Consider the following 25,713-nt stretch of genomic DNA (forward strand, 5'->3'; position numbering starts at 1 on the left):
GATACCACGGTGCGGAAAGGTTTTTGAAAATCTGATTTCCATTCAAATAATGAATGAACGAATATGTTTCCTTTACTAACTGGTGTTGAAGAATGTCCGGACTCAATAATAAATGAACTAGGCGTCCGGGCAGTTCGTATTAGATATGAAAATTTCGATTTTCAGATTGAAAAAATAACAATCCAAATAAGTTCTGATTGAATCGAATTTTTTAAGTTCGGTTTCAGATTAATCGGTTTGGATACTTTGTATTTTCGGTTTGAGCTTATAAGTTGAGATATTTCTTATTTTTACAAAAATACATATCCAAATGAAGTACTCATGTTAAATTGTCTGAAAAATTCTTCATTCTCACCGCAATCATCCAAATAAAGTATTCAAGTAATAAAATTATTATCAAGAAAATACAACAGAGATATTAATATGGCCGATAAGAAGTAGCAATAGTAAAACCATGTCCAAATATTTTGTATTATGATAATAACTATTGAATATTGAATTTATGAGATAATATCTAATGGTTAAAATATTGAATTTATTACTATTGGCATATAGATAATGGACTAAATATAAAGTATAAAAATTTCGGATTTTCGGATATCCAAAAATCTGAAGTACCAAATCCGATATCCAATAATTTTAAAAATTAAATACAAAATCCAATTTGTAATCCGAAAATCCAAATAAAATAAAATAATTGGTTGTTTGAACATAGCACATTTGGTTGTTTCCCAGAAAACCCAAGTCAATGATAAAAATAGTTTTGGCTTCTGAAGTTCAAACCAAAACATTCTTCAAAATTAAAATAGTCTAAATGTAGGTTTTACCAGTTATTAAAATAATTTTATGTGCCAAAGCAAAATATAACACCACCTAAAGAATAAACTTTGTAGGGAAGGAGATAAGATTTTTTTAAATGAATTCTGTTAGCACTCACAAAAAGGATGTTAAAGAACTGCTTGCTGGAGAAGTAATGGTTTCTAAATGTGATTTTCGTAAAGTTTAACATATCGTTCCAAAATCAACAAGAATTGAGAGCAAGCTCTATAAAACCATACCTATGGCATCAAATTGAAAAGATTCAGATGATAAAAAATATGAGGGCACGAATATTGATTTCCTGCTTCGTCTCCGGATAAGAATGATATCCTTTTAGATTCATCTAAGAATAATTTTGATTATTTTCTGTTTTGCAATTACAATAAAATATAACATAGAGCATATATACGACTAGATTATATATTTGTACACTATAAATTAAATATAAATATTATCTAACGAAATTAACTAAATTGATCAGTTGTGCCGGTTCAAGCGAAAAGCAATTATTTTATGAGTAAATATACTATCACTATTTTTCAACAACTTAAAGAGTGTTTAATGTCACTTGCTTCATAAACTTGCTCTCGTTTTCATTTTGACACCTTAATTTAGAGCTTTTCCTATTGAGCACTTTAATTCTATTTTGGTGTATACCATTTAAACACAACGCATGTCCGGCCAAAGTAGCGTTATGTCCACACATAATAAGCGCGTGAATGTTATTAATATTTGCTTAGGTGGATATTCCAACAGTAAAAATAAAACTCACACGTTAGATCCACTTTAAAATACCCGATTTTTCCATTTTTTTTCTCTCAAGAATGCCCTAATTCCTCTTTCGTCTTCTTCCTTTGCAAATTCGCCATTTTTCCCTTCTACTGAAGCTTAGGTGCCTAAACTTGAATCTTGATCTGATTTCTTCCTCATCTTTCTCGTTTATCAGTTCCATGTCACAAAAATCAACAATTTCTCGCAGTGGAATGAAAATTTGCCACTGTGAATTTAATGTGCCACTGACTATATCATGGTCATCTGCAAAGCCAGGTCGTCGATTTTATGGTTATAAATTGGTAAGTCGATCGTATTATTTTTGTTAGACCCTTGAATTTCTTAATAAAGAAATTTAATTTTAATTTTTTTGGCCGCATTTCTTTTTGAATTTTGTAGGGTCGAGGTGGCTGCAAATATTTCAAATGGCATGATTATGAATGCTTGACCATTCATAACGAGGTGGCTGTTGAATAGAGTCGAAAGAACTGAGAAAACAATTGCGCGGTTGAAATGGTTATTTGTTGTGGTGGTGGTGCTGTTTCTATGGATTTGATTTTGGTGATGCTGGTGGTTTGAAGAACAATGTAGTATTTTTATGATATGCTGGTGCTGATAGTGTTGTAGTTGCTGCTATTAGTTCAAGAAAAATGTAGTATGTTGGAAGTAGGTACTAGGAATTTGGCCTTTTGTTAATGTACATTATCTTGTTATGAATGAAATGGAAATGACCAATTTTTAATGCAAATTTAAGTTCAGCTGCACTTCCATAATGTGTTATGAATGAAATGCAAATTCATATTCATGAATTGAAAACATAACTGCCTAAACATTCCATTGCATAGTGTGATGGACTAGCATTACATCCAAGCTAAAAAATAGAGCATTATTTTGGTCTACAAATTATAAAAAATAGAGCATTATTTTCCCAAATATATAACTGCTCAAACTAGTAAACTCTAATAGAGCATAACTGCCCAAACAAAAAACTGGTAATGACATCTTAGATAACATAAATAAAAACTGGTATGCTTCACAGTGTGAATGCAGCTGAACTTGTTTGACTTGAAGAATCTTTTTTTCTTGCTGCACTCATTTGCTGAAGTTGTGACCTTGTCACTGCATTTCTTCCTTTAAACTTCAATCTGGGGGGCTTAAATTCAATGTTTATGTTAGTTGCAGATGTATCCTTGAATGTCCCAGCTGATATGACTCTCTCAGATGATATACCAGGCTATAAAATATAATGAATTAGTAAAAAACAGAACAATTCTAGCCCACAAAGCTGCATTATAATAAACTATACACCCTTACATTCATGATAGTAGTTCCAGTCATAGTGTCACTGAAAATCCCAAAACCAGTATGCCTTGGCCTTTTATGTCCAATGGTTGTTGCATTAGCCGAGCCTCCTCCTAGTGTAGTTCATCTTCCTTTTCCCCTACCTAGTCCATGGCCTCTTCCTCTTCCTCTTCCTCTACCAAGCCCAGTTGATTGGTTGTTGCTTTGTCTTTTGACAACACTTGTATCCTCACATATAGAGGATGGATTGCTTTATTGAGATGGTATTTCCTGAGATGATCTTAGTGGAGGTGGTGGCATATTTTGACTTTGTTGAGTAGCACTTCTTGGAAAATGCTGACAGAAGTAAAAGAAAAGAATAATCGGTTTGTATACTTTGGATTTTCGGTTTGAGCTTGTAAGTTGAGATATTTCTTCTTTTAACAAAAATACATATCCAAATGAAGTACTCATGTTAAATTGCCTAAAACATTCTTCATTCTCACCGCAATCATTCAAATAAAGTATTCAAGTAATAAAATTATTATCAATAAAATATAATAGAGATATTAATACGGCCGATAAGAAGTAGCAATAGTAAAACCATGTCCAAATATTTTGTATTATGACAATAACTAATGAATATTGAATATATAAGATAATATCTAATGGTTAGAATATTTAACTTATTACTATTGACATATGGATAATGGACTAAATATAAAGTATAAAAATTTTAGATTTTCGGATATCCAAAAATCTGAAGTACCAAATCCGATATCCAATAATTTTAAAAATTAAATACAAAATTCAATTCGTAATCCGAAAATCCAAATAAAATAAAATAATTGATTGTTTGAACATAGCACATTTGGTTGTTTCCCAGAAAACCCAAGTCAATGATAAAAATATTTTTGGCTTCTGAAGTTCAAACCAAAACATTCTTCAAGTTCTAGGTGTTCTTGAAAATTTCATTTGATTTGGTGCTAAATTCATAGTTCTAGGTTTTATTTTGGCAATTTGATCATGAGAGCAAGTTCGTATGATATTTTTAGACTTGTGTGCATGTTTAGTTTGGAGCCCCGAGGGCTCGGGTGAGTTTCGGATAGGCCACAGGATATTTTGGACTTTGGAAATCTGGTATTTTGCTGCAGCAGGTGTTCTGGCATGTCCTTCTTCGCGTTCGCGAAGGTACTCTCGCGAACGCGAAGAGTAAACTAGGCAGCTGAAGATTTCTTCTTCGCGAATGCGAAGGCTTGGTCTCGAACGCGAAGCGATGGGGGCGTTACCCTTCGCGAACGTAACAAACCCATCGCGAACGCGTAGTGTTAGGCATTGAGGAGGGGGAGTCAGCCATACCTTCATCGCGAACGCGAGAAATGCCTCGCGAACGCGAAGGCCAGGGGGAGTAACTATCGCGAACACGAGCTGGGTCTCGCGAACGTGTAGGCTTGGCAGCCAGAACCCTTCGCGAACGCGACAGTGCTCTCGCGAACGCGATGAACACTGTCGCCCAACACTTAACAGAATTCAAAAATGGGATTTTAGCCAGAATTTTATTTTCTCAAAAATCAAACGGTGAGAGGTGATTTTTCAAGAACCATTTCTTCACTAAATTGTTAGTAAGTGATTCTAAACTATTTTCTTTCAATTACCCATTACATTTCTTGAATTTTCAACCTAAAATCTAGAGTTCTCATGGTAGAATTAGGGGTTAGGGTAGAAACTAGGAATTTTAAAAATTTGGGAATTTAGACCTCAATTTGAGGTCGAATTCCAAAACTAATTACATATTCGGGTTGAGGGTGAATGGGTAAAAGAATTTTGGTATGAATCTCGGGTTTTGACCAAGCAGGTCCGGGGTCGATTTTTTGACTTTTTGGAGGAAAATTTGGAAAATTTAATTTATGAAAAATAATTGATTCCTTGAGCAATATTGATATTATTGAGTCATTTTTTAATAGATACGAGTGGTTTGAAGGTGAATTCCAAAGGAAAAGCTGTGATTGAGAATTAAGTAGCATTCGGAGCGAGGTAAGTGTTGTGTCTAATCCTAACTTGAGGGAATTATGAACCTTAGATTATTTGGCTACGTGTTTTGTTGTTAAATATGATGTATATGTGAGGTGACGAGCATCTACGCGTCGTTGTCGAGTCATAGCATGTGAGTGAAATTTTATTCATGTCTATTTTATAACCTTAAATTCTACTATCCATGCTTATCGGGTTATTTGAAATGATGGGTGACTCATATCTGGTTTCACTGAGATTTGGTAACTTTTGAATATTGATTCAAGGTTGAGATTACATTGTGCTATTGATTATGGGTAAAATACTGGTTTCTTTGTGATACTCTTATCTATCCATTGTTATTGATTTTGTGATTGGTAAGGAGGAGTGTAAAGCACGAAGGGTGATGCCGTGCATGCATTATTTATATTGTGAGAAAGAGTGTAAAGCACGAAGGGTGATGTCGTGCATGCATTATTTATATCGTGAGGAAGAGTGAAAATTGCGAAGGGTGATGTCGTGCCGTTCTCTTTATTTATTTGGTGAGGTTAAGAGTAAAAGCACGAAGGGTGATGTCATGCCATTCTATTTATTTATTTGGTGAGGTTGAAAGTAAAAGCACGAAGGGTGATGTCGTGCCGTTCTATTTATTTATTTGGTGAGGTTGAGAGTAAAAGCACGAAGGGTGATGTCGTGCAGTTTTCCTTTGCTGTTTTAATTGCTCAATTCGTTTAAGGATTTTCTGTTTAATTCTGTCTTTTCATTATTCTCACTCTTTATGTTGTATTCCCCTAACGTATGCCCCATTTCCATTATTTCTGCGTTATTGCTTTATTTATTGTTGTTTCCACTAGCATGATTATATTGTTCAGGTTATATGTGGGTGTCTTGTCCTAGCCTCGTCACTACTTCGCTGAGGTTAGGCTCGACACTTACCAGTACATGGGGTCGGTTGTACTGATGCTACACTCTGCACTTTCTGTGCAAATTTTGACATCGACTCAGGTTGATCGAGATTTGCTACTGGTCTGTTGTCTGGAGACTCAAGGTAGATCTGTCGGCGTTCACAGACCTTGAAGTCCCCGTCTATCTTTTATGTCCTATTGTTTTCGTTCATTCAGAAAGTTGTATTTCTTTCAGACTATTACTTGTAGTAAATTCTAGAATGCTCGTGAATTGTGACTCCAAATCCATGTGGTAGTAATTAATACAGTTTTATGATATTACTCACTTATTATATTTTATCTTAGTTAATTATTGTTATTTATTGAATGGAAATAAAGAATTGGTTTAACGATTTTTCTAACATTGGCTTGCATAGCAAGTGAAATGTTAGGCGTCATCACGGTCCCGTCGGTGGAAAATTTTGGGTCGTGACAGTTGGTATCAGAGCCCTAGGTTGCTTAGGTTTCACGATTCACGAGCAAGCTTAGTAGAGTCTGGAGGATCGGCACGGAGACGTCTGTGCTTATCTTCTAGAGGCTATGAAGTTTAGAAAGAAGTTTCACTTTTATTCTTTTCTGTTGTGTGATTTTGCTTTCTCAGTACTGATTGAACTCTTCTACTTTTATTCTCTCGCAGATGGCGAGAACACGTACCGCTTCCTAAGTTGAGCAGCAACCAGAGCCTCCAGTGGCAGCTCCTACGCGGGGCAGAGGTCGAGGCCGAGGCCATGTCAGAGGCCGAGGCCGGGGCATGGCTCAGCCTAGAGCCCGAGCAGCAGCCCCAGTAGTGGAGCCTCGGATAGAGCTTAACGAGGAGGTTCCAGCCCAGATTGTTCCTGTCGGGGCAGCTCAGGTTTCGTAGGGGTTCATTGCTACCCTAGTACTTCAAGATGCTTTAGTCCGTTTGGTGGGCCTTATGGAGAGTGTGGTCCAGACCGGCATATTTCCCATGGCACCAGTAGTCTCTCAGGCCCAGACTCCCACCACTCCCACTCCGGAGCAGATAGCTCCCCAGTATCAGGCTCCAGCAGCTCAGCCAGTCGGATTAGTTTAGCCGGCTATTGCGGCACAGGTCGGAGATGGGCCAGTTATGTCTTCCGAGGCTTTATCGAGATTGGACAGGTTTATCAAGCTCTTTCCTGTTCACTTCAGTGGTGCTCCTTCAGAGGATCCCCAGGAGTATCTTGACAGTTGTCACGAGGTTCTACGGAACATGGGTATAGTGGAGACCAATGGGGTCGACTTTGCTGCATTTTAGATGACTAGTTCCGCCAAGAAATAGTAGAGAGATTATTTGTTGACCAGACCAGCTGGGTCGCCTGCTCTTACTTGGGACCAGTTCTCTCAGCTCTTCATAGAGAAGTTTCTGCCTATCACATTGAGAGAGGAGCGTCGCCGTCAGTTTGAGTGTCTCCAGTAGGGCAGTATGACTGTTACTCAGTATGAGACCCGTTTTATGGATTTGGCCCGTCATGCTATTCTTCTGCTTCCCACCGAGAGAGAGAGGGTAAGAAGGTTTATTGATGGACTTGCTCAGCCTATTAGATTGCAGATGGCTAAGGACTCTGGGAGTGAGATTTCTTTTCAAATGGCTGCTAATGTCGCCAGACGAGTCGAACTGGTTCTTACTCGGGGAGGTCAGGCGTCTGATAAGAGACCTCATCATTCCGGTGAGTTCAGCAGTGCCTCACCTAGAGGCAGGAGTACTTTTGGTAGAGGCCATCCTCCCACGCCGTTTCATTTAGCGCTCCATGCATCCCACGGTGCCTCAGGTGGTCGTGGCCCTCAGATGCATTATTCCGACCAGCTAGCCTACAGTGCACCACCAGCTCCTATTAGTGCACCTCCACTCCAGAGTTATCAGGGTGGTTATTCAGGTTGACAGGGTCAGTTTCAGGGTCAGCAGTCACAACAGCCGAAGTTATGTTATACTTGTGGTGATCCGAGGCACATTGCTAGATTTTACCCTCAGGCAACGGGCAGCTTACAGCATCAGAGTTCTCGTGCCATGGTTCCGGCACCAGTTGCTGCACCACCTGCTCAGGCAGCCAGAGGCAGGGATCAGGCAGCCAGAGGTAGAGGCCAAATTGTTAGAGGTGGAGGTCAGGCTATTAGAGGTGGAGACCAGCCAGTTAGAGGCCGTCCCAGGGACATAGTTCAGGGTGGTGGGGCCCAACCCGGTGTTATGCTTTCCCAACCAGGCCGGAGGCTGATTCATTTGACGTTGTTATCACATGTACTGTTTCAGTTTGCAGTAGAGATGCTTCAGTTCTATTTGATCCGGGATCTACTTACTCCTATGTGTCATCCTATTTTGCTTCCTATTTGGTCATGCCCCGTGATTCTTTGAGTGCTCCGGTGTATGTGTCCACACCAGTGGGAGATGTTATTGTTGTAAATCGTGTTTATCGTTCGTGTGTGGTCACCCTTGGGAGTCTTGAGACTCGTGTAGATCTCCTACTTCTCTATATGGTTAATTTTGATGTCATATTGGGTATGGATTGGCTGTCACCTTATCATGCTATACTAAATTGTCATGCCAAGACAGTGACCTTAGCCTTATAGGGGTTGCCTCGATTAGAGTAAAGAGGTAATCTTGGCCATTCTGCCAGTAGGGTTATCTCTTATGTGAAGGCTCGGTATATGGTCGAGAAGGGGTGTCTAGCTTATTTGGCTTATGTCCGCGATTCTAGTGCGGAGGTTCCTTCCATAGATTCGGTGCCGGTTGTTAATGAGTTTCCAGAGGTGTTTCCTGCAGACCTGTCGGGGATGCCACCCGATAGGGATATTGATTTCTGCATTGATTTGGCTCCGCACTCAGCCTATTTCCATTACGCCATATCGCATGGCCCGGCCAGAGTTGAAAGAATTGAAGGAGAAGTTGTAAGATTTGCTTGATAAGGGCTTCATTAGACCTAGTGTCTCGCCCTGGGGTGCACCTGTATTGTTTGTGAAGAAGAAAGATGGATCGATGAGGATGTGTATAGATTATCGACAGTTGAACAAAGTCACCATCAAGAACAAGTATCCATTACCGAGGATTGGTGATTTATTTTATCAGCTTTAGGGTGCCAAGGTGTTTTCAAAGATTGAGTTGAGATCTGGCTACCATCAGTTGAGGATTAGGGCATTTGATGTTCCTAAGATAGCTTTTCGGACTCGGTATGGGCATTATGAGTTTCTAGTTATGTCATTTGGGCTGACAAATGCCCTAGCAACATTCATGGATTTGATGAACCGGGTGTTCAAACCCTACTTGGATTCCTTTGTGGTTGTGTTTATTGATGATATCTTGATCTACTCCCACAGTCGAGAGGAGCATGAGCAGCACCTTCGTATCGTTCTTAAAACTCTGAAAGATAGCCAGTTATATGCTAAGTTCTCAAAATGCGAGTTTTGGTTGAGTTCAGTTGCTTTCTTGGGTCACGTTGTATCGACATATGGTATTCAGGTGGATCCTAAGAAGATTGAGGCAGTCCAAAACTGGCCTAGACCCACATCAGCTACAGAGATCCGTAGTTTCCTAGGTTTGGCGGGCTATTACCGTCAATTTGTGGAGGGGTTTTCATCCATAGCAGCCCCGTTGACCAGATTGACCCAGAAGGGTGCCCCGTTCAGGTGGTCAGACAAGTGTGAAGCGAGCTTTCAGAAGTTCAAGACTGTTTTGACTACGACACCGGTATTGGTGTTACCCACAGGTTCAGGATCTTATACAGTATATTGTGACGCATCTCGTATTGGTCTGGTTGTGGTATTGATGCAAGGTGGCAAGGTTATTGCATATGCTTCGCGGCAGATAAAGTTTCACGAGAAGAATTACCCTGTTCATGATCTAGAACTGGCAGCCATTGTTCACGCGCTGAAGATTTGGAGGCACTACCCTTACGGCGTGCCATGTGAGGTATTCACTGATCATCGGAGCTTGCAGTATTTTTTCAAGCGGAAGGAACTCAATTTGAGGCATAGGAGGTGGTTGGAGCTATTGAAAGACTATGATATCACCATATTGTATCATCCCGGGAAGGCCAATGTGGTGGCCGATGCTTTAAGTAGAAAGTCAGTCAGTATGGGTAGCCTTGCATATATTCCAGTTGGTGAGAGACCGCTTGCATTGGATGTTCAGGCCTTGGCCAACCAGTTCGTGAAGTTAGATATTTCTGAGCCCAGCCGTGTTCTAGCTTGTACAGTTGCTTGGTCTTCTTTGTTTAAGCGCATTAGAGATCGGTAGGATTACGATACTCATTTACTTGTCCTTAGAGACACAGTGCGGCACGGTGGTGCCAAGCAGGTTACTGTTGGAGATGACGGAGTTTTGAGGATGCAGGGTCGTATTTGTATGCCTAATGTGGATGGACTTTGTGAGTTGATCCTTGAAGAGTCCAACAGTTCCCGGTATTCTATTCATCCGGGCACTGCCAAGATGTATCAGGACTTGAGGCAACATTATTGGTGGAGGCGAATGAAGAAGGACATAGTTGCCTATGTAGCTCGGTGCCTAAATTGCCAGCAGGTAAAGTGTGAGCATCAGAGACCTGGTGGTTTACTTCAGAGGTTAGAAATTCCTGAGTGGAAGTAGGAGCGTATCACTATGGATTTTGTTGTTGGACACCCACAGACTCAGAGGAAGTTCGATGCATTTTGGGTCATTGTGGACAGGCTGACTAAGTCAGCGCATTTCATTCCTATGGCAGTTTCCTATTCCTCAGAGCGGTTGGCAGAGATTTACATTCGTGAGATCGTCTGTCTTCACGGTGTGCCCGTGTCTATCATTTCTGATCGAGGTGCGCAGTTTACCTCGCACTTTTGGAGGGCAGTTCAACGTAAGTTGGGTACGCGGATTGATTTAAGCACAATATTTCATCCTCAGACGGACAGACAGTCCGAGCGTACTATTCAGATCTTGGAGGATCTGCTCTGCGCTTGTGTTATAGACTTCGGAGGATCGTGGGATCAGTTCTTGCCCCTTGCAAAGTTTGCCTACAACAACAGCTACCAGTCGAGCATTCAGATGGCTCCCTATGAGGCATTATATGGTAGGTGGTGTCGGTCGCCAGTTGGGTGGTTCGAGTCGGGAGAGGCTCGGTTATTAGGCACAGACTTAGTACAAGATGCCTTGGATAAGGTCAAGATTATTCAGGATCGACTTCGCACAGCTCAATCCAGGCAGAAGACTTATGTCGACCGTAGAGTTCGTGATGTTGCGTTCATGGTCGGAGAGAGAGTGTTACTTCGGGTATCACCCGTGAAGGGTGTAATGAGGTTCGGAAAGAAGGGCAAGTTGAGCCCTAGGTATATCGGACCTTTTGAGATTCTGGAGAGAGTGGGAGAGGTGGCTTACAGGCTTACGTTGCCACCTAGTTTAGCAGCTGTTCATCCGGCATTCCATGTGTCCATGCTTCGAAAGTATCACGACGATCCGTCCCATGTGTTAGATTTCAGCTCTGTCAAGTTGGACAAGGATTTGACTAACGAGGAGGAGCCGATGGCAATTCTAGCCCGGCAAGTTCGCCAGTTGAGATCAAAGAATTACCCTTCAGTTCGAATGTAGTGGAGAGGTCAGCCTATTGAGGCAGCTACTTGGGAGTCCGAGTCCGATATGCCGAGTAGATATCCCCACTTTTTCACCACCCCAGGTACTTTTCTATGTCTGTTCGAGGATGAACGATTATTTTAGAGGTGGAAAATGTGATGACCCAAAAGGTCATCTTATGTTTTAGAACTCAAATTTGCACTCTTAAGCCTTAAAATCTCATTTTATCCTCCTCGATTTGCGTGCGCAGTCCGGGCAGGTTTTCGAAAAGCTTTTGTGTTGAAAATTCAAGAAAATAAGAATTTATGCCTTAAAAGTTAATTTTAGTTGACTTCGGTCAACGTTTTTAGTAAACAGGCCAGGATACATGTTTTAACGGTCTCGATGGGTCCGTATCGAATTATGGGACCTAGGCGTATGCCTGGAATCGAATTTGAAGGTCCCTAGCTCAAGTTATGAATTTTTGATGAAAAATAAAAGTCTGAAAATTAATTATTTTTAAGAATTGATTGATGTTTGGCATTGTTAGTGCCGGGTCCGTATTCTGATTCCGGAGCTCGGTACAGGTTCATTATGATATTTAAGACTTGTCTGTGAAATTTGGTGAGAAACGGAGTTGATTTGACGTGATTCGGATGTCCAGTTGAGAAAATAGAAATTTTAAAGTGTTCTTGAGAATTTCATTTGATTTGGTGCTAAATTCATGGTTGTAGGTGTTATTTTGGTGATTTGATCACGCGAGCAAGTTCGTATGATATTTTTAGACTTGTGTGCATGTTTGGTTTGGAGCCCCGAGGGCTCGGGTGAGTTTTGGATAGGCCACGGGATGTTTTGGATTTTGGAAATCTGATATTTTGCTGCAGCAGGTGTTCTGACATGTTCTTCTTCGCGTTCGCGAAGGTACTCTCGCGATGCGAAGAGTAAACTGGGAAACTGAAGATTTCTTCTTCGCGAATGCGAAGGCTTGGTCGCGAACGCGAAGCGATGGGGGCGTTACCCTTCGCGAACGCGACAAGCCCATCGCGAACGCGTAATGTTAGGCATTCGAGAGGGGGAGTCAGCCATTCCTTCATCGCGAACGCGAGAAATGCCTCGCGAACGCGAAGGCCAGGGGGAGTAACCATTGCGAACGCAAGCTGGGTCTCGCGAACGCGACAGTGCTCTCGCGAACGCGATGAACACTGTCGCCCAGCACTTAACAGAATCCAAAAATGGGATTTTAGCCAAAAATTCATTTTCTCAAAAAACAAATGGTGAGAGGCGATTTTTCAAGAGTCATTTCTTAACTAAATAGTTGGTAAGTGATTCTAAACCATTGTCTTTCAATTACCCATTACATTTCTTGAATTTTCAACCTAAAATCTAGAGTTTTCATGGTAGAATTAGGGGTTAGGGTAGAAACTAAGAATTTCGGAAATTTGGGAATTTAGACCTCAATTTGAGGTCGGATTCCAAAACTAATTACATGTTCGGGCTCGGGGGTGAATGGGTAAAAGGATTTTTGTCCGAACCTTGGGTTTTGACCAAGCGGGCCCGGGGTCGATTTTTTGGACGAAAATTTGGAAAATTTAATTTATGAACAATAATTGATTCCTTTAGCAATATTTGATATTATTAAGTCATTTTTGAATAGATACAAGTGATTTGGAGGTGGATTCCAAAGGAAAGCTGTGATTGAGTATTAAGTGGCATTCGAAGCGAGGTAAGTGTCATTTCTAACTTTGGCTTAAGAGAATAGGTATTATGTGTTCATTTGCTACGTGTTTGATTGTTAAATATGATGTATATGTGAGGTGACGAGCATCTATGCGTCGTTGTCGAGTCATAGAATGCGAGTGAAATTCTATTCATGTCTATTTTGTAGTCTTAAATTCTACTATCCATGCTTATCGGGTTATTTGAAATGATGGGTGACTCATATCTGGTTTCACTGAGATTTGGTAACTTTTGAATATTGATACAAGGTTGAGATTACATTGTGCTATTGATTATGGGTAAAATACTGATTTCTTTGTGATACTCTTATCTATCCATTGTTATTGATTTTGTGATTGGTAAGGAGGAGTGTAAAGCACGAAGGGTGATGCCGTGCATACATTATTTATATTATGAGGAAGAGTGTAAAGCACGAAGGGTGATGCCGTGCAAGCATTATTTATATTGTGAGGAAGAGTGAAAAGCACGAAGGGTGATGACGTGTCGTTCTATTTATTTATTTGGTGAGGTAGAGAGTAAAAGCACGAAGGGTGATGCCGTGTCGTTCTATTTATTTACTTGGTGATGTTAAGAGTAAAAGCACGAAGGGTGATGTCGTGTCGTTCTATTTATTTATTTATTTAGTGAGGTTGAGAGTAATAGCACGAAGGGTGATGCCGTGCAGTTTTCCTTGGTTGTTTTAATTGCTCAATTCGTTTAAGGATTTTCTGTTTAATTCTGTCTTTTCATTATTCTCACTCTTTATGTTGTATTCCCCTACCGTATGTCCCCTTCCCATTATTTTTACGTTATTGCTTTATTTATTATTGTTGTCACTAGCATGATTATACTGTTCAGGTTATATGTGGGTGTCTTATCCTAGCCTCGTCACTACTTCGCTGAGGTTAGGCTCGACACTTACCAGTACATAGGGTCGGTTGTACTGATGCTGCAGTCTGCACTTTCTGTGCAGATTTTGATATCAACTCAGGTTGATTGAGATTTGCTACTGGTCTGTTGTCCGAAGACTCAAGGTAGATCTGTCGGCTTTCACAGACCTTGAAGTCTCCATCTATCTTTTATGTCCTACTGTTTTTGTTCATTCAGTCAGTTGTATTTCTTTCAGACTATTACTTGTAGTAAATTCTAGAATGCTCGTAAAATGTGACTCCAAATCCGGGTGGTAGTAATTAATACAGTTTTATGATATTTTCTACTTATTATATTTCATCTTAGTTAATCATTGTTATTTACTGAATGGAAATAAGGAATTGGTTTAATGATTTTTCTAACGTTGGCTTGCCTAGCAAGTGAAATGTTATGCGCCATCACGGTCCCGTCGGTGGAAAATTTCGGGTCCTGACAATTGGTATCAGAGCCCTAGGTTGCTTAGGTCTCACGATTCACGAGCAAGCTTAATAGAGTATGAGGGCACGAATATTGATTTCCTGCTTCGTCTCCGGATAAGAATGATATCCTTTTAGATTCATCTAAGAATAATTTTGATTATTTTTGTTTTGCAATTACAATAAAATATAACATAGAGCATATATACGACTAGATTATATATTTTTATACTGTAAATTAAATATAAATATTATCTTACGAAATTAACTAAATTGATCAGTTGTGCTGGTTCAAGCGACAAGCAATTATTTTATAAGTAAATATACTATCACTATTTTTCAACATCTTAAAGAGTGTTTAATGTCTCTTGCTTCATAATTTTTTTTAAAATAACTTTTGTGACATGATATACTCGTCCAACACACATATATAGAAACTAGTATATATATAAAAGCTCAATCTACTTGTGATATTTTTCGCTTTGTGCGTAGGTTCGTACAACTTTAAACCGCGTCACTAGGAGCTCAATCCATTAGTGATATTGTCCGCTTTAAGCCCAAACTCGTACAATTTTAAAACGTGTCACTAAGATATAAGTGTTGCTACCTTATTTTTATCAAGGCGAAAATCGCCTAAAGTGTCACAAACCCCTTTTGGGACTCAACGTCAACAATCCGCTTTGGACCCATGCCCCACGACTTTCAAACGTGTTGCTAGTATCTAAGGCTTAATTCCTTATATTTCGAGCATCTTTCGTGTGTTTTATCCATATGAGATTCATCTGGGTTGTCAGTTGTCTCGATATCTCTGTCCTAGCATTTCTCCATAAGTTTTAGCTCAAAGTCAATTATTTTGCCATTTCAGTGCTCATCTGTATATGCCTTGTCACTGTAGTAAATTACTATAGTTATAGCCTTATAGGTTAATCATAACTAAAGAACAAGTGATCCATAGATTCATTCTCCAGATTGCATGTGAAGACCCAAAATATCATATTTAAATTTAATAAATAATTCTGTGTTTTAAGACCTCGAAAAGCACTATTTATCATTCCTCGACTTGCATGCGCAGTCTATATAATTTTTCGGAAAGTTTTTGTGTGAAAAGTGGATTAAAATGTGAAATAGAGCTTTAAAACTCAACTGAGTTGACTTTGGTAAACATTTTGAGCAAACGGATTCGGATCAGTATTTTGACAATTCCGGTAGGTCCGTATTGTGATTTGGGACTTGGACGTATACCCGGAATCGAATTCCGAGGTCCCTAGGCCGAGATATGGAATTTTGATGAAAAATTAAAAGTTTGAAAGCTTAAAATTTTAAGAATTTACTGATGTTGGATTTATTGACTCCGGGTCCGTATTTTGATTCCGGAGCCTAGTATAGGTCCATTATAATATTTATGACTTGTCTACCGAATTTGGTGAGAAACGGAGTTGATTAGACGTGATTCAGACGTCCGGTTGTGAAAATATAAGTTTTAAAGTTTTCTTGAAAATTTCATTTGATTTGGTGCCCGATTCGTAGTTCTAGGTATTATTTTGGCGATTTTATCGTGCGAGCAAGTTCGTATGATGTTTTAGGACTTGTGTGCATGTTTGGTTTGGAGTTCCGAGGGCTCGGGTGAGTTTCGGATAGGCTACGGGTGTTTTAAAATTTTGGAAAAATCTGGTATTTCCCGTTCTAGTTTCCTTCTATGCGATGGCGTGGCTGTATCCGCGATCGTGAAGGCTTGTTGAGCACTGATAGAAATTTGTACTATGCGAAAGCTGGGCAGTCTAAAAATGTGCTTCGCAATCGCGAAGCATTGTACGCGATCGCATAGGATAAAAATCTAGGCATACATAACTTAAGTTCTGGAAATGGGATTTCGACCCATTTTTTACCATTTTTGATTTTGAGCTCGGGTAAGACGATTTTTGGGCGATTTTCACGAAAAAATATTGGGGTAAGTGTTTCTTATCCTATCGTGATTATATTTCATGATTCCATACACAATTATATCATGGATCCGTGAATTTTTGGGAAAAAAATTATTTTTTTATAAAATCTTCCAAAAACGAAAATTTAAGATTTGAAGGTCCATTTGACATCGAAATTTGATAATTTTTGTATGGTTGGACTCGTCTCGAAATGGAAGTTCGGATTTCATAAATTTTTCTGAGATTTGAGACGTGGGCCCCACTGTCAATTTTTAAAGTGAATTTCAGATTTTATCCGGAAAATTAGTAAATTCATATGGAAATAATTCTTATGATTCGTATTGAGCATATCGAATTGTTGGTGAATAGATTTGACGCTTTTGGAGACAAATTCATAAGGAAAAGTTGTGGTCGAATAATTGATTGAAATTGCAAAGCGAGGTAAGTGTCGTGGTTAACCTTAACTTGAGGGAATAGAATCCTTAAATTATTTGTTACGTGAAATGCATGTGAACGATGTATAGTCGAGGTGACGAGTGTCTACACGTCGTCAAATTAGTTATTTGCATAATTATTTGAAAATCCTAAATTTGTTTTAATACACGAATTAATTGTTATGATAATTGTTTCTCTCTTATTCTTTGTCAAATATTAATTCTTGAATTTCTGCAATAATTGCTGCATGCTGATTTGATTTATGTGCATTAATTGCTACTTGACATTTAGCATATTAAATAGTAAACTGCCTAATTTCTCCCCGATTTCCATAATAAATTGCTATTTGTCATTGTTTGTTTCATAATTAAATCATAATTATTGTATGCTTGTTGTCTTAAAATTTTTATATTAATTGTTGCATTTATTGGGGTAAATTTCTTCTATAAGAATTGGTAAATGAACATATTGGGGGATCGGGTTGCACGCCGCAACAGACTTATTAAAAGTTCATATTGGGGGATCGGGTTGCACGCCGCAACAGATTTATTAAAAGTCTATAATGGGGGATCGGGTTGCACGCTGCAACAGACTTGTTAAAAGTCCATATTGGGGGATCGGGTTTCTCGCCGCAACAGACTTATTTAAAAGTCTATATATACTTGATTAAAATATATATATGGGATGATTGAAAATGAATACGTTGTGGGAGCGGGTTGCACGTTGCAACGGAAATTGATTTAAATAATAATTGATTATGACCGATGAGTTGACTTCAACTATTAGAAATGAGTTACCTTATTTAATTCTATTATTGTGGTTATTACTATTATTGCGTACATGTTAATGTAAGTGACCTGCCTTAGCCTCGTCACTACTTCATCGAGGTTAGGCTCGACACTTACCAATACATGAGGTCGGTTGTACTGATACTACATTCTGCACTTCTTCTGCAGATTTCGGAGTTGGTCCCAGCGACGTACCATAGATTTGCTCGTATTTCAGCTACCAGAGGAGACTTGAGGTATAACTGCATTGCGTCCGCAGTTCTGAAGTCCCCATCTACTTTACTTTAGCTGTGTGCTTGTTTTCAGACAACTTTATTTTATTTAGACCTTTATTTGTATTATTCTAGAAGCTCGTGCACTTGTGACACCAATTCTGGGATGGTATTTAAACACCGTTATTTTATGAATTATTCACTACATTTCAGACTTTACTTTCACATTTAATTCTTGTTATTAATTAATATAAAAATTATTTTAAAATGAATAATATTATTCTAATGTTGTTTGCCTAGCAAGTGAAATGTTAGGCGTCATCACGATCCCGAAGGTGGAAATTTCGGGTCTTGACATTGTACAAGGGACATGATAGGTTGTCTGTAACCCCTGTTTGGCAAGTCTATCTCTGGTCAATAGTCTTCCTTGGACAGCCAAATTCAGTGATCCACTTTGAAAAGCTAAGATTGTTACTACAAGTTAACTTCCTCCAAGAAACCTTATGAAAACTCCCACTTATGTTTTGAAAGAGCTTTTTAATTGAAAGAGTGTCAGCCTAAGCAAATCATCCATTATTAACCCTGCATCGTTAATTTACAACTTCGCTTTACAAGTTTTTGGACCACCCATGATATCATCGAACTTATAATCATTTTTTATAAAAGTTATTAAATGATTTTTTGTCTCAATAAAATCACTCTAACTTATAATAGATAATCTCTTAAAAAATAAATATGGCTGAAAAATCAACTAAATTTCGTCGGTTACATAAACAAGCCTATCATGTTAGCTCGAATTGCCTCAAATCCTTTTCTTTTTATCATTATTTTATTTAAATTACACACAAACTTATAATATACAATAAATAACTCTAGGAAAATGGCATTATGAACCATAAACTAAAAATAAGTGAAAAATACCTTTTAAAGACAACAAAATTCATAATTCAAATAATTGTGTTGTCATCTAACCGTGGCCTTCAATTAATCTTCCCTACACTTCCTTTTAATTCTGTGAAGAAAAAAAACATTAAAGATAGAATAAGAAAAGGCAAAATGCTGAAACTTAGTGCCAGGCTGGCGATCCTAGTACAACTAAACAGCCAATCAAATTTAGGGACAGGATGACCAAAAAAAGAAAAAAGATAGCCAAGTTGGCAATCCGTGTGGAAGCTAAACGAACCAATCAAAACAAGTCACATCCACTCTATATAATCACAGAATGTTATCACTTGGAAAACGTACCGGGAAAGCAATTCAAATTCGAAAACTACTTTCAACATGCCTTCAACAACAGCAACCAAATCGGTGGGCGGTAGAGGGAAAACCCAAAAAACTTCAAAATCCATCTCCAGATCTCAAAAGGCGGGTCTCCAATTCCCCGTTGGCCGAGTTGCTCGGTTTTTGAAAAAGGGTCGTTATGCTCAGCGAGTTGGCTCCGGTTCACCGGTTTATCTCTCAGCGGTTCTTGAGTACCTTACTGCTGAGTTATTGGAACTTGCTGGGAATGCTGCGAGAGATAACAAGAAGAACAGGATTGTTCCTAGGCATATACAGCTTGCTGTGAGAAACGATGAGGAATTGAGCAGGTTGTTGGGATCTGCTACCATTGCTAACGGTGGAGTTTTACCCAATATTCACCAGAATTTGCTTCCTAAGAAGATTGCCAAAGGGAAAGCTGAAGTCGGCTCTGTTTCAGAGGAATTCTAGATCTCTAGGTGTCGTATTAGGAGATTGGGTAGTGAATTTTGAGTTTTGGGGCAAATTAGTTGGATTTGTTCATAAGTGTACTATGTGAATGGCGAGTTTCTTCATCCTATTGCGTTGAAGTATGTAGAATTTAGTGAAGAAAAAAATTAAAGGATTTCCTATAATTGCTAGATTTCTAATTTCGCTTGCTTCTGTTTTAAGCTCCTTAACCTTGATCATAATTATTAGCAAATCAAATTTGAAAAATCTACAGATCAAAATGGTTTCTCACAGCCATGAAAATTGAAATCAGACTCTATATATTGCGTCAATGGAGTTTTACTTATTAGCGATTTGACCATCTTTAAGGGCATCCTATTGCCTAAAATAAGACCCATTTCTTTTACTGAATTGTGTTGCACTAATCTCCATCGAATTACACAACAAGCAACATGGTGTAACTTTTTGATGTATATTGTTTAAAGTATTTTCAACAATTTAAATGGAAGCCAAATAGTTTAAGCAATACTCCCATTATTTCGAAATCCTTATTCCTAGATTTTATCACTTTTTTTTTATTGGTTAATGATTTTAGTACCTTTGAAACGAGAATCCATTCTATAGTCTATAACTAGTGGTATCAAATTTTAGATCTATCTTCGTTTATGTTGTGGTAATGATCTCGAAAAATTTAAAAGGTCTAACTAACTTCTAAGCATGTATAGTAGTTATTATACAATTAAGAATTATCCACCCCAAACAATGGGAATTAAGCTAGACAGTTTTCCAAATAGAACAGCTGCAATTATTGTTTGACTCAAATATACTTATCTTGAGAAGAATAGCTAGCCAGGCCCCTAACACAACGATGGGGATGTAGCTCAAATGGTAGAGCGCTCGCTTTGCATGCGAGAGGCACGGGGTTCGATCCCCCGCATCTCCATAGTTTTTGGTTCCTGCAATTTCTTTTTTCCTTAGCATTTTTCCTCTCGAAGTAAAGTCGTCTTTACACCAACTCTCCCTCGCTTTATTTTGCGACTTCTATGAATTTCGCTGAAGTTGTCAATGGTTTGCAGTTCAACCTTGCTCCAGATTTGACCGTCTCGAGACTCTGCTTAGGTTAAACTTTCGTTTCATCTGTCTTTAGCAGCTCTTTTAACGCCTCCTTTTATTCTCACAGGAACAATGACTTTCGGTGAACAGAACACCTTGGCCGAATCATTTCAAATCCTCGAACAAAGCCTTCAACTCAGGAATTAACTTCTTCGATTCTGCTGAAATGTAACTAGGTAAGTTCCGCAACGCAAGACCGGCTTTAAAATCGAGCAATGAGTGAGGATTATAAATTAGTCTAACTCTATTCTGAATCGGAATGGATACTTCAACTAATTTAGGATTGAAGCTTAATTGATAGATTTGGAATAAGTTGGTATTAAATTCCAATTGTTGAATTATTATGATTTAAAATCTATTAAGAATCAGGTATTCAGTACCTCAGCATGCAGAAACTCATGGCAGAAGCGAGGAGTATTTCGGGCGTTTGATTAGAGAAAGAAAAGTCCCTGGGGATAGTGTTGTTTTCGCCACTAAGGTCCTCTATTATTAGCCCTTGTTTATTTTCCTCTTCCTGAAGATTGAATTTCAGTTTAAGCCTCAGCATTGTTTGAATGTACTGTGTATGATGTGTAGGACTAGTTAGGAGAATTAGGTTGAAAATGAAAGATTTTCTTATTTCTCTAGAATACGTCTGGTTTTATCGTACTAAAATGTGACAAAGGAGTTGATTATGCAAGCCAGATGTGGATCCAAGATTTAAATCTTATGGGTTCAATTTTAAGATTTTTAACATTGAACCCATTATATTTTTAAAGTTATGAGTTAATATCTATTATTTTTGCAATTTTAATGAATTTTTACATACAAATTTTTACTCCTCATAAAAAATTATAAGGTTAGTTGAACCCGTAGCTAGTACGCTACATCCGCCTCTGATGCAAGCAATTAGCAGTTCTTTCGTACGTCTAGTTGTCCATGAGGCAAGACAGATTACTTGGTTGCCATTAGAAACGAATTGCATTATACAGCTAGCTGTGAGGAACGATGACGAATTGAGCAAGTTGTTGGGGTCTGCAACTATTGCTAATGGTGGGGTTCTGCCCAATATTCACCAGAATTTGCTTCCTAAGAAGATTGGCTAAGGGGAAGCTGAATTTGGCTCTATTTCTCAGGAATTTTAGATATGTAGGTGTTGTTTCAGGAGATTGGGAAGTGAACTTTTATTTGTTCATAATGGTTTTATGTGAATGACAAGTTTATTTCCTCTATCCTCATCCTATTATGTTTAAGTATGTAGAATTTAATGAAGAAAAAATTAATGGGTTTATTTTAATTGCTAGAATTTCTAGTTTCTCTTGCTTCTGTTTTCATCTCCTTAACCTTGATCATAAGGTTGCGTTGGTTTTCACTGGATGGATCTTATTAGCAGACCAAACTAACTAGGGGTAAATAAAAGTATATTGATTCCCATTAACGGAGATGTTGTAGTACTAAGAGGACACCAAGAAGGTGTCCCTTGACTTTGTAATTGCAGAAGAAGCTACAAAGGTACTGAGGGCCAGAATCTTTTCCACTCAGAAGGATGGGTGTAATGGCAGAGAAGTCTGTGGTGGAATAATTACGATTAACAAAAGGATTACTGATCCAGAAAGTGGGAACTCTGGCGGTGGAATTCCAAAGACTTACATTGAAAGAACTAATTGGAAGCTTGTGTGCACTATGGTTTAAGAAGAGGCAAACAAATGATGCATCAAAGATTGCTACTGAAATACATAAAATGGCTTTTGGCAGCAAAGAACAAGTGATAATTCAAAGGTATGGATGTATGGTGTGATTATTAGCTGTTCAATACTGATGATAAATACTACCACTAACAATCACAAATCCGGTCATAATTGAAATTATACTACTTTAACATTACAGATACATTTTGTTACAGAGTGAAATACAAGTGATGGAGGAACTTAACCTGCAATTTACCTAGGCCCTGATAACTCTGATGGAACTGGTAAGCTGATACCAACGACAGCTTCCCTTTCTTGATTAGCTTCGGCATCTCTTCTTGTCATTGGTGGATATGGAAAGCTGTAATCCAAGTCGGTTTCAGCAGCCACTAAACCCTGCAACACCTTAACTACCAATGACATCGAAGGCCTCTTAGTATAATCACTTTGTAAACACCATGCTGCAATCTTCATCATTTCCGCAGCCTCTTCTCTATGAAGCTGCATATCCTCACTGTTCTTGTCCACCATTTCCAAGAGTTGTGTCTCCTTTGCTTTTCTCTTGAACACGCTAAGCAAATGCATATCATCCTCATCTTGAAGACGATCCAAATTCTTTCGGCCACAGATGATTTCCAAGATCACAACTCCAAAACTATAAACATCTACTTTCTCTGTAATGACCGAGTTCAACCATTCTGGTGCTAAATAACCTGGCGTTCCTCTCATTGTTGTAACTATCTTACTTTCATTTTTTCCCACGAGCTTTGATAACCCAAAATCTGATACTTTTGCATTGAAATCATGATCAAGAAGAATGTTCTGTGGTTTAATATCCAAATGAATAATTTTGTTGTTACAATCTTCATGTAAGTAAGCTAGGCCCTTGGCGACGTCTGATATAATTTTTTTCCTGACATCCCATGTGAGAAATTGTTCCTGCTTTCTGCAGAAAATCCACCTGTCTAAAGAGACATTGGCCATGTATTCATAAACCAGAAGCCTGTGTGATTTCTCAGCACAAAATCCAACAAGTCTTACCAGATTGACATGTTGAATGCTACCTATTGTTGCTACTTCAGCTAAGAATGATTTCTTCACATTACCGAAACCTTGGAGACGCTTCACTGCTATTTTAGTGCCATCGCTCATTGTTCCTTCATTTACAGAACCAAATCCTCCTTCCCCGAGTTTCTTACTGAAATTTTCTGTCATAACAGTTAGTTCCTCAAAGGAAAATCTGGTAGGCATTCCTGGTACATGGTCAAGGAACTCCTCCTCCTCCGCTTCCTCGAGTCCTATTCTCCTTCTGGATAGAAAGGCAAAGCAAGTTAAAACCATGAAAAGCAGACCAAACGAAGCTCCAATGGTGGATCCTACAATTGTTGCCACACGCTTTTGATTCTTCTCTGAAGACACAAGTGATGGAGAGGCTTGTAGGTTAGAAGAGTTCTGCACCTTAATAAAAAGAGTGGTTTTATTGAGTGCTCCATCATTGTTCACGAGCGTAAACACTTGATTCAACAGTACGCAGTTACCCATTGAGTTAGCAGGATCACTAAATCGAAATTGAGCTGCTTTGCAAGAACAGGTGCTTAAGCAAGACCTTTTGCAATCTTCCAACTCCGTATTGTTGGTACTATATTCCAAATAGAGGGGAATATAAGCCGTGTCCTTAAGCTCCATAAGAAGATGATATTGGGAATGCGCACAAGATACAGGTGTGACAAGGACACACCCCTCATTTGGCTTCTTGTAATTTATTTGCTGGAGAAAGTTTGTCTGACCAACTGCAGTTTGAGGACAACTACACTGCCCATTTCCACAAACAGAGTAATTCCCACACACAGTCGGATACCCGCAGTCACCAATGGAGGCTGTCAATATATCAGCCTCCTTTGACCAAGATGATCCTTCCCAGTAATACACCCTTAAATGCCCATCGGCCTCAAATTTCAAAAATCGAGCTTCTCCTTCACGGTAAGGGAATAACATCCCTAGGTAAACACTCAAATATACCAAGTTGCGTAGATTCCTCACATTATTAGAAAACATTACGTCTAAGTCCGAATAAAGCATTGAGAAATAGAATTGGCGTGGATTTGACTCAATGTATGCAAAAAGGCCAGAACTTTTAACTTCAAATGTGAACAAACCTTTATTCCAGTTTGTTGCTGATATGCTGGATATCAGCTTCTGTCCAGGAGGCATTCTTTGTCCAGGAACCAAACAGTCAGTAGGGTGATCAAAAGACTGCCAAATGGTGTCATTACTTTTGCCAAAGAGGACAAGATTTCCCATCGTTGTCAAGTTGAAGCCTGAAACAAGCTGCTTTCCACTTGTGTTTGTATTCCAAACCAAAGTGCCATTTAAGTCCATCAAGAACATTCCTCCGTCTTGCCTAAGTTGCAAGGTTGAATTAACTCTAACTGGATTATTCCTATTTGCTGACCAGACTAATCTCGGATTATCCATATAAGGATAATCGATATTTGGAAATAAAAGGACACCAAAAACGCAAGCAGTGCCATTGTAATCACATAAGAAGCCACAAACAAACCTTGTCCCGTTGCTTTCCCTGAGAAGGATGGGTGTCAAATTGACTCCATCTGTTGAATTCACTACATAGGAGGGGCTGTTGATCCAGGAAATGGAGGAATTGTTAATAAAAGTTTGAGAAGGTTGCCCACTAATCAGATGATGTGAAGAAAAGATGAGGAGACTAACCATGAAAAGAGTGGCACGACATGTGCTATAATCAAGAACCATTGGATTGGTTTTCAGAAAGTAGGATCTGCTTGAGTAAGTGGAAATCAACTCTTCAAAAGACAGTCCAATGATCCAACATAAGCTTACCAAAAGAAAGAAAAATTGAGGCCATGTCTTCTGGCTTAATTTCCAGTCAAACCTGGCGAATAAGTCTACCCAAGGCAAGTCCTCATTTTTCTATTGCACAGTTAATAGCTCAAATGGACAATTGCTTCTACGTGTGGGCACCATAAGGCGATTTTCCACGCGGGGACGCCAATAAAACAAACTCTTTGATTTTTTCTTATCATTTTTTAAGTGACTTCAGTCGTAGTATGGTAGTCATCCTAGTGAGTATATATATTCTTCAGTTTTATTTCAGTAAATAAGGAGATATCATGTTCCATCTCTTAGAAAAGTCATTTCATCTTTTAAATTGCAAAGGCATGAAAGGTAGCGCACAATGCCACCAGTCAATACACACACTTTTAGGTTCAGAGTTTTATATATGTGTGAATGATTAGGAAAATTTAATATATAATTAACACTATGTTTGCACATATTATACCAACTACCAAGTGGGTGCAGTGTTCTCATACTAGCTTAAAATTCTAAAAGAAATTCAACTTATATGCAATTATTATTAATGAGTCATAATGTATTCTGTTTGCTTCAGTAATTTAAAGAGATACTCTTTTCGTCTCTTAGAATATCACTTAATCTTAGAAATTGCGAAGGCATGA

The 25,713-nt window shown here is 38.7% G+C and overlaps 2 protein-coding genes and 1 non-coding gene across 4 annotated transcripts; 2 read left to right on the plus strand and 1 right to left on the minus strand.

Annotated features, from left to right (window-relative positions):
• The first annotated feature begins 18,975 nt into the window (after positions 1–18,975).
• Positions 18,976–19,627, plus strand: LOC107800855 (histone H2AX-like). The gene has a single exon (XM_016624096.2). The coding sequence runs from the start codon at positions 19,035–19,037 to the stop codon at positions 19,461–19,463; it is 429 nt and encodes a 142-aa protein (XP_016479582.2). The 5' UTR covers positions 18,976–19,034; the 3' UTR covers positions 19,464–19,627.
• Positions 19,628–20,312: 685 nt separating this feature from the next.
• TRNAA-UGC (transfer RNA alanine (anticodon UGC)) lies at positions 20,313–20,385 on the plus strand. The gene has a single exon. It is a non-coding gene; the product is annotated as a tRNA-Ala (tRNA).
• A 1,895-nt stretch (positions 20,386–22,280) lies between these two features.
• Positions 22,281–25,297, minus strand: LOC107800859 (G-type lectin S-receptor-like serine/threonine-protein kinase SD2-5). 2 transcript variants are annotated; one of them, XM_016624102.2, is made up of 2 exons: positions 24,950–25,189; positions 22,281–24,857 (listed from the first exon to the last, which is right to left on the minus strand). In XM_016624102.2, the coding sequence occupies exon 2, from the start codon at positions 24,695–24,697 to the stop codon at positions 22,475–22,477; it is 2,223 nt and encodes a 740-aa protein (XP_016479588.1). In that variant the 5' UTR covers positions 24,698–24,857; positions 24,950–25,189; the 3' UTR covers positions 22,281–22,474. The 2 variants fall into 2 exon arrangements, with proteins under 2 accessions (XP_016479588.1, XP_016479587.1); XM_016624101.2 differs by having other exon boundaries at positions 22,281–25,297.
• Positions 25,298–25,713: the final 416 nt, after the last annotated feature.

This window comes from Nicotiana tabacum, chromosome 19 (genome assembly GCF_000715075.1).
Source record: "Nicotiana tabacum cultivar K326 chromosome 19, ASM71507v2, whole genome shotgun sequence".
Taxonomy (NCBI): domain Eukaryota; kingdom Viridiplantae; phylum Streptophyta; class Magnoliopsida; order Solanales; family Solanaceae; genus Nicotiana; species Nicotiana tabacum.

Excerpts from the sequence above, each read along its gene's own strand:
- LOC107800855 (XM_016624096.2), top strand. The coding sequence starts at position 19,035 with ATGCCTTCAACAACAGCAACCAAATCGGTGGGCGGTAGAGGGAAAACC.
- LOC107800859 (XM_016624101.2), bottom strand. The coding sequence starts at position 24,991 with ATGGTTCTTGATTATAGCACATGTCGTGCCACTCTTTTCATGGTTAGT.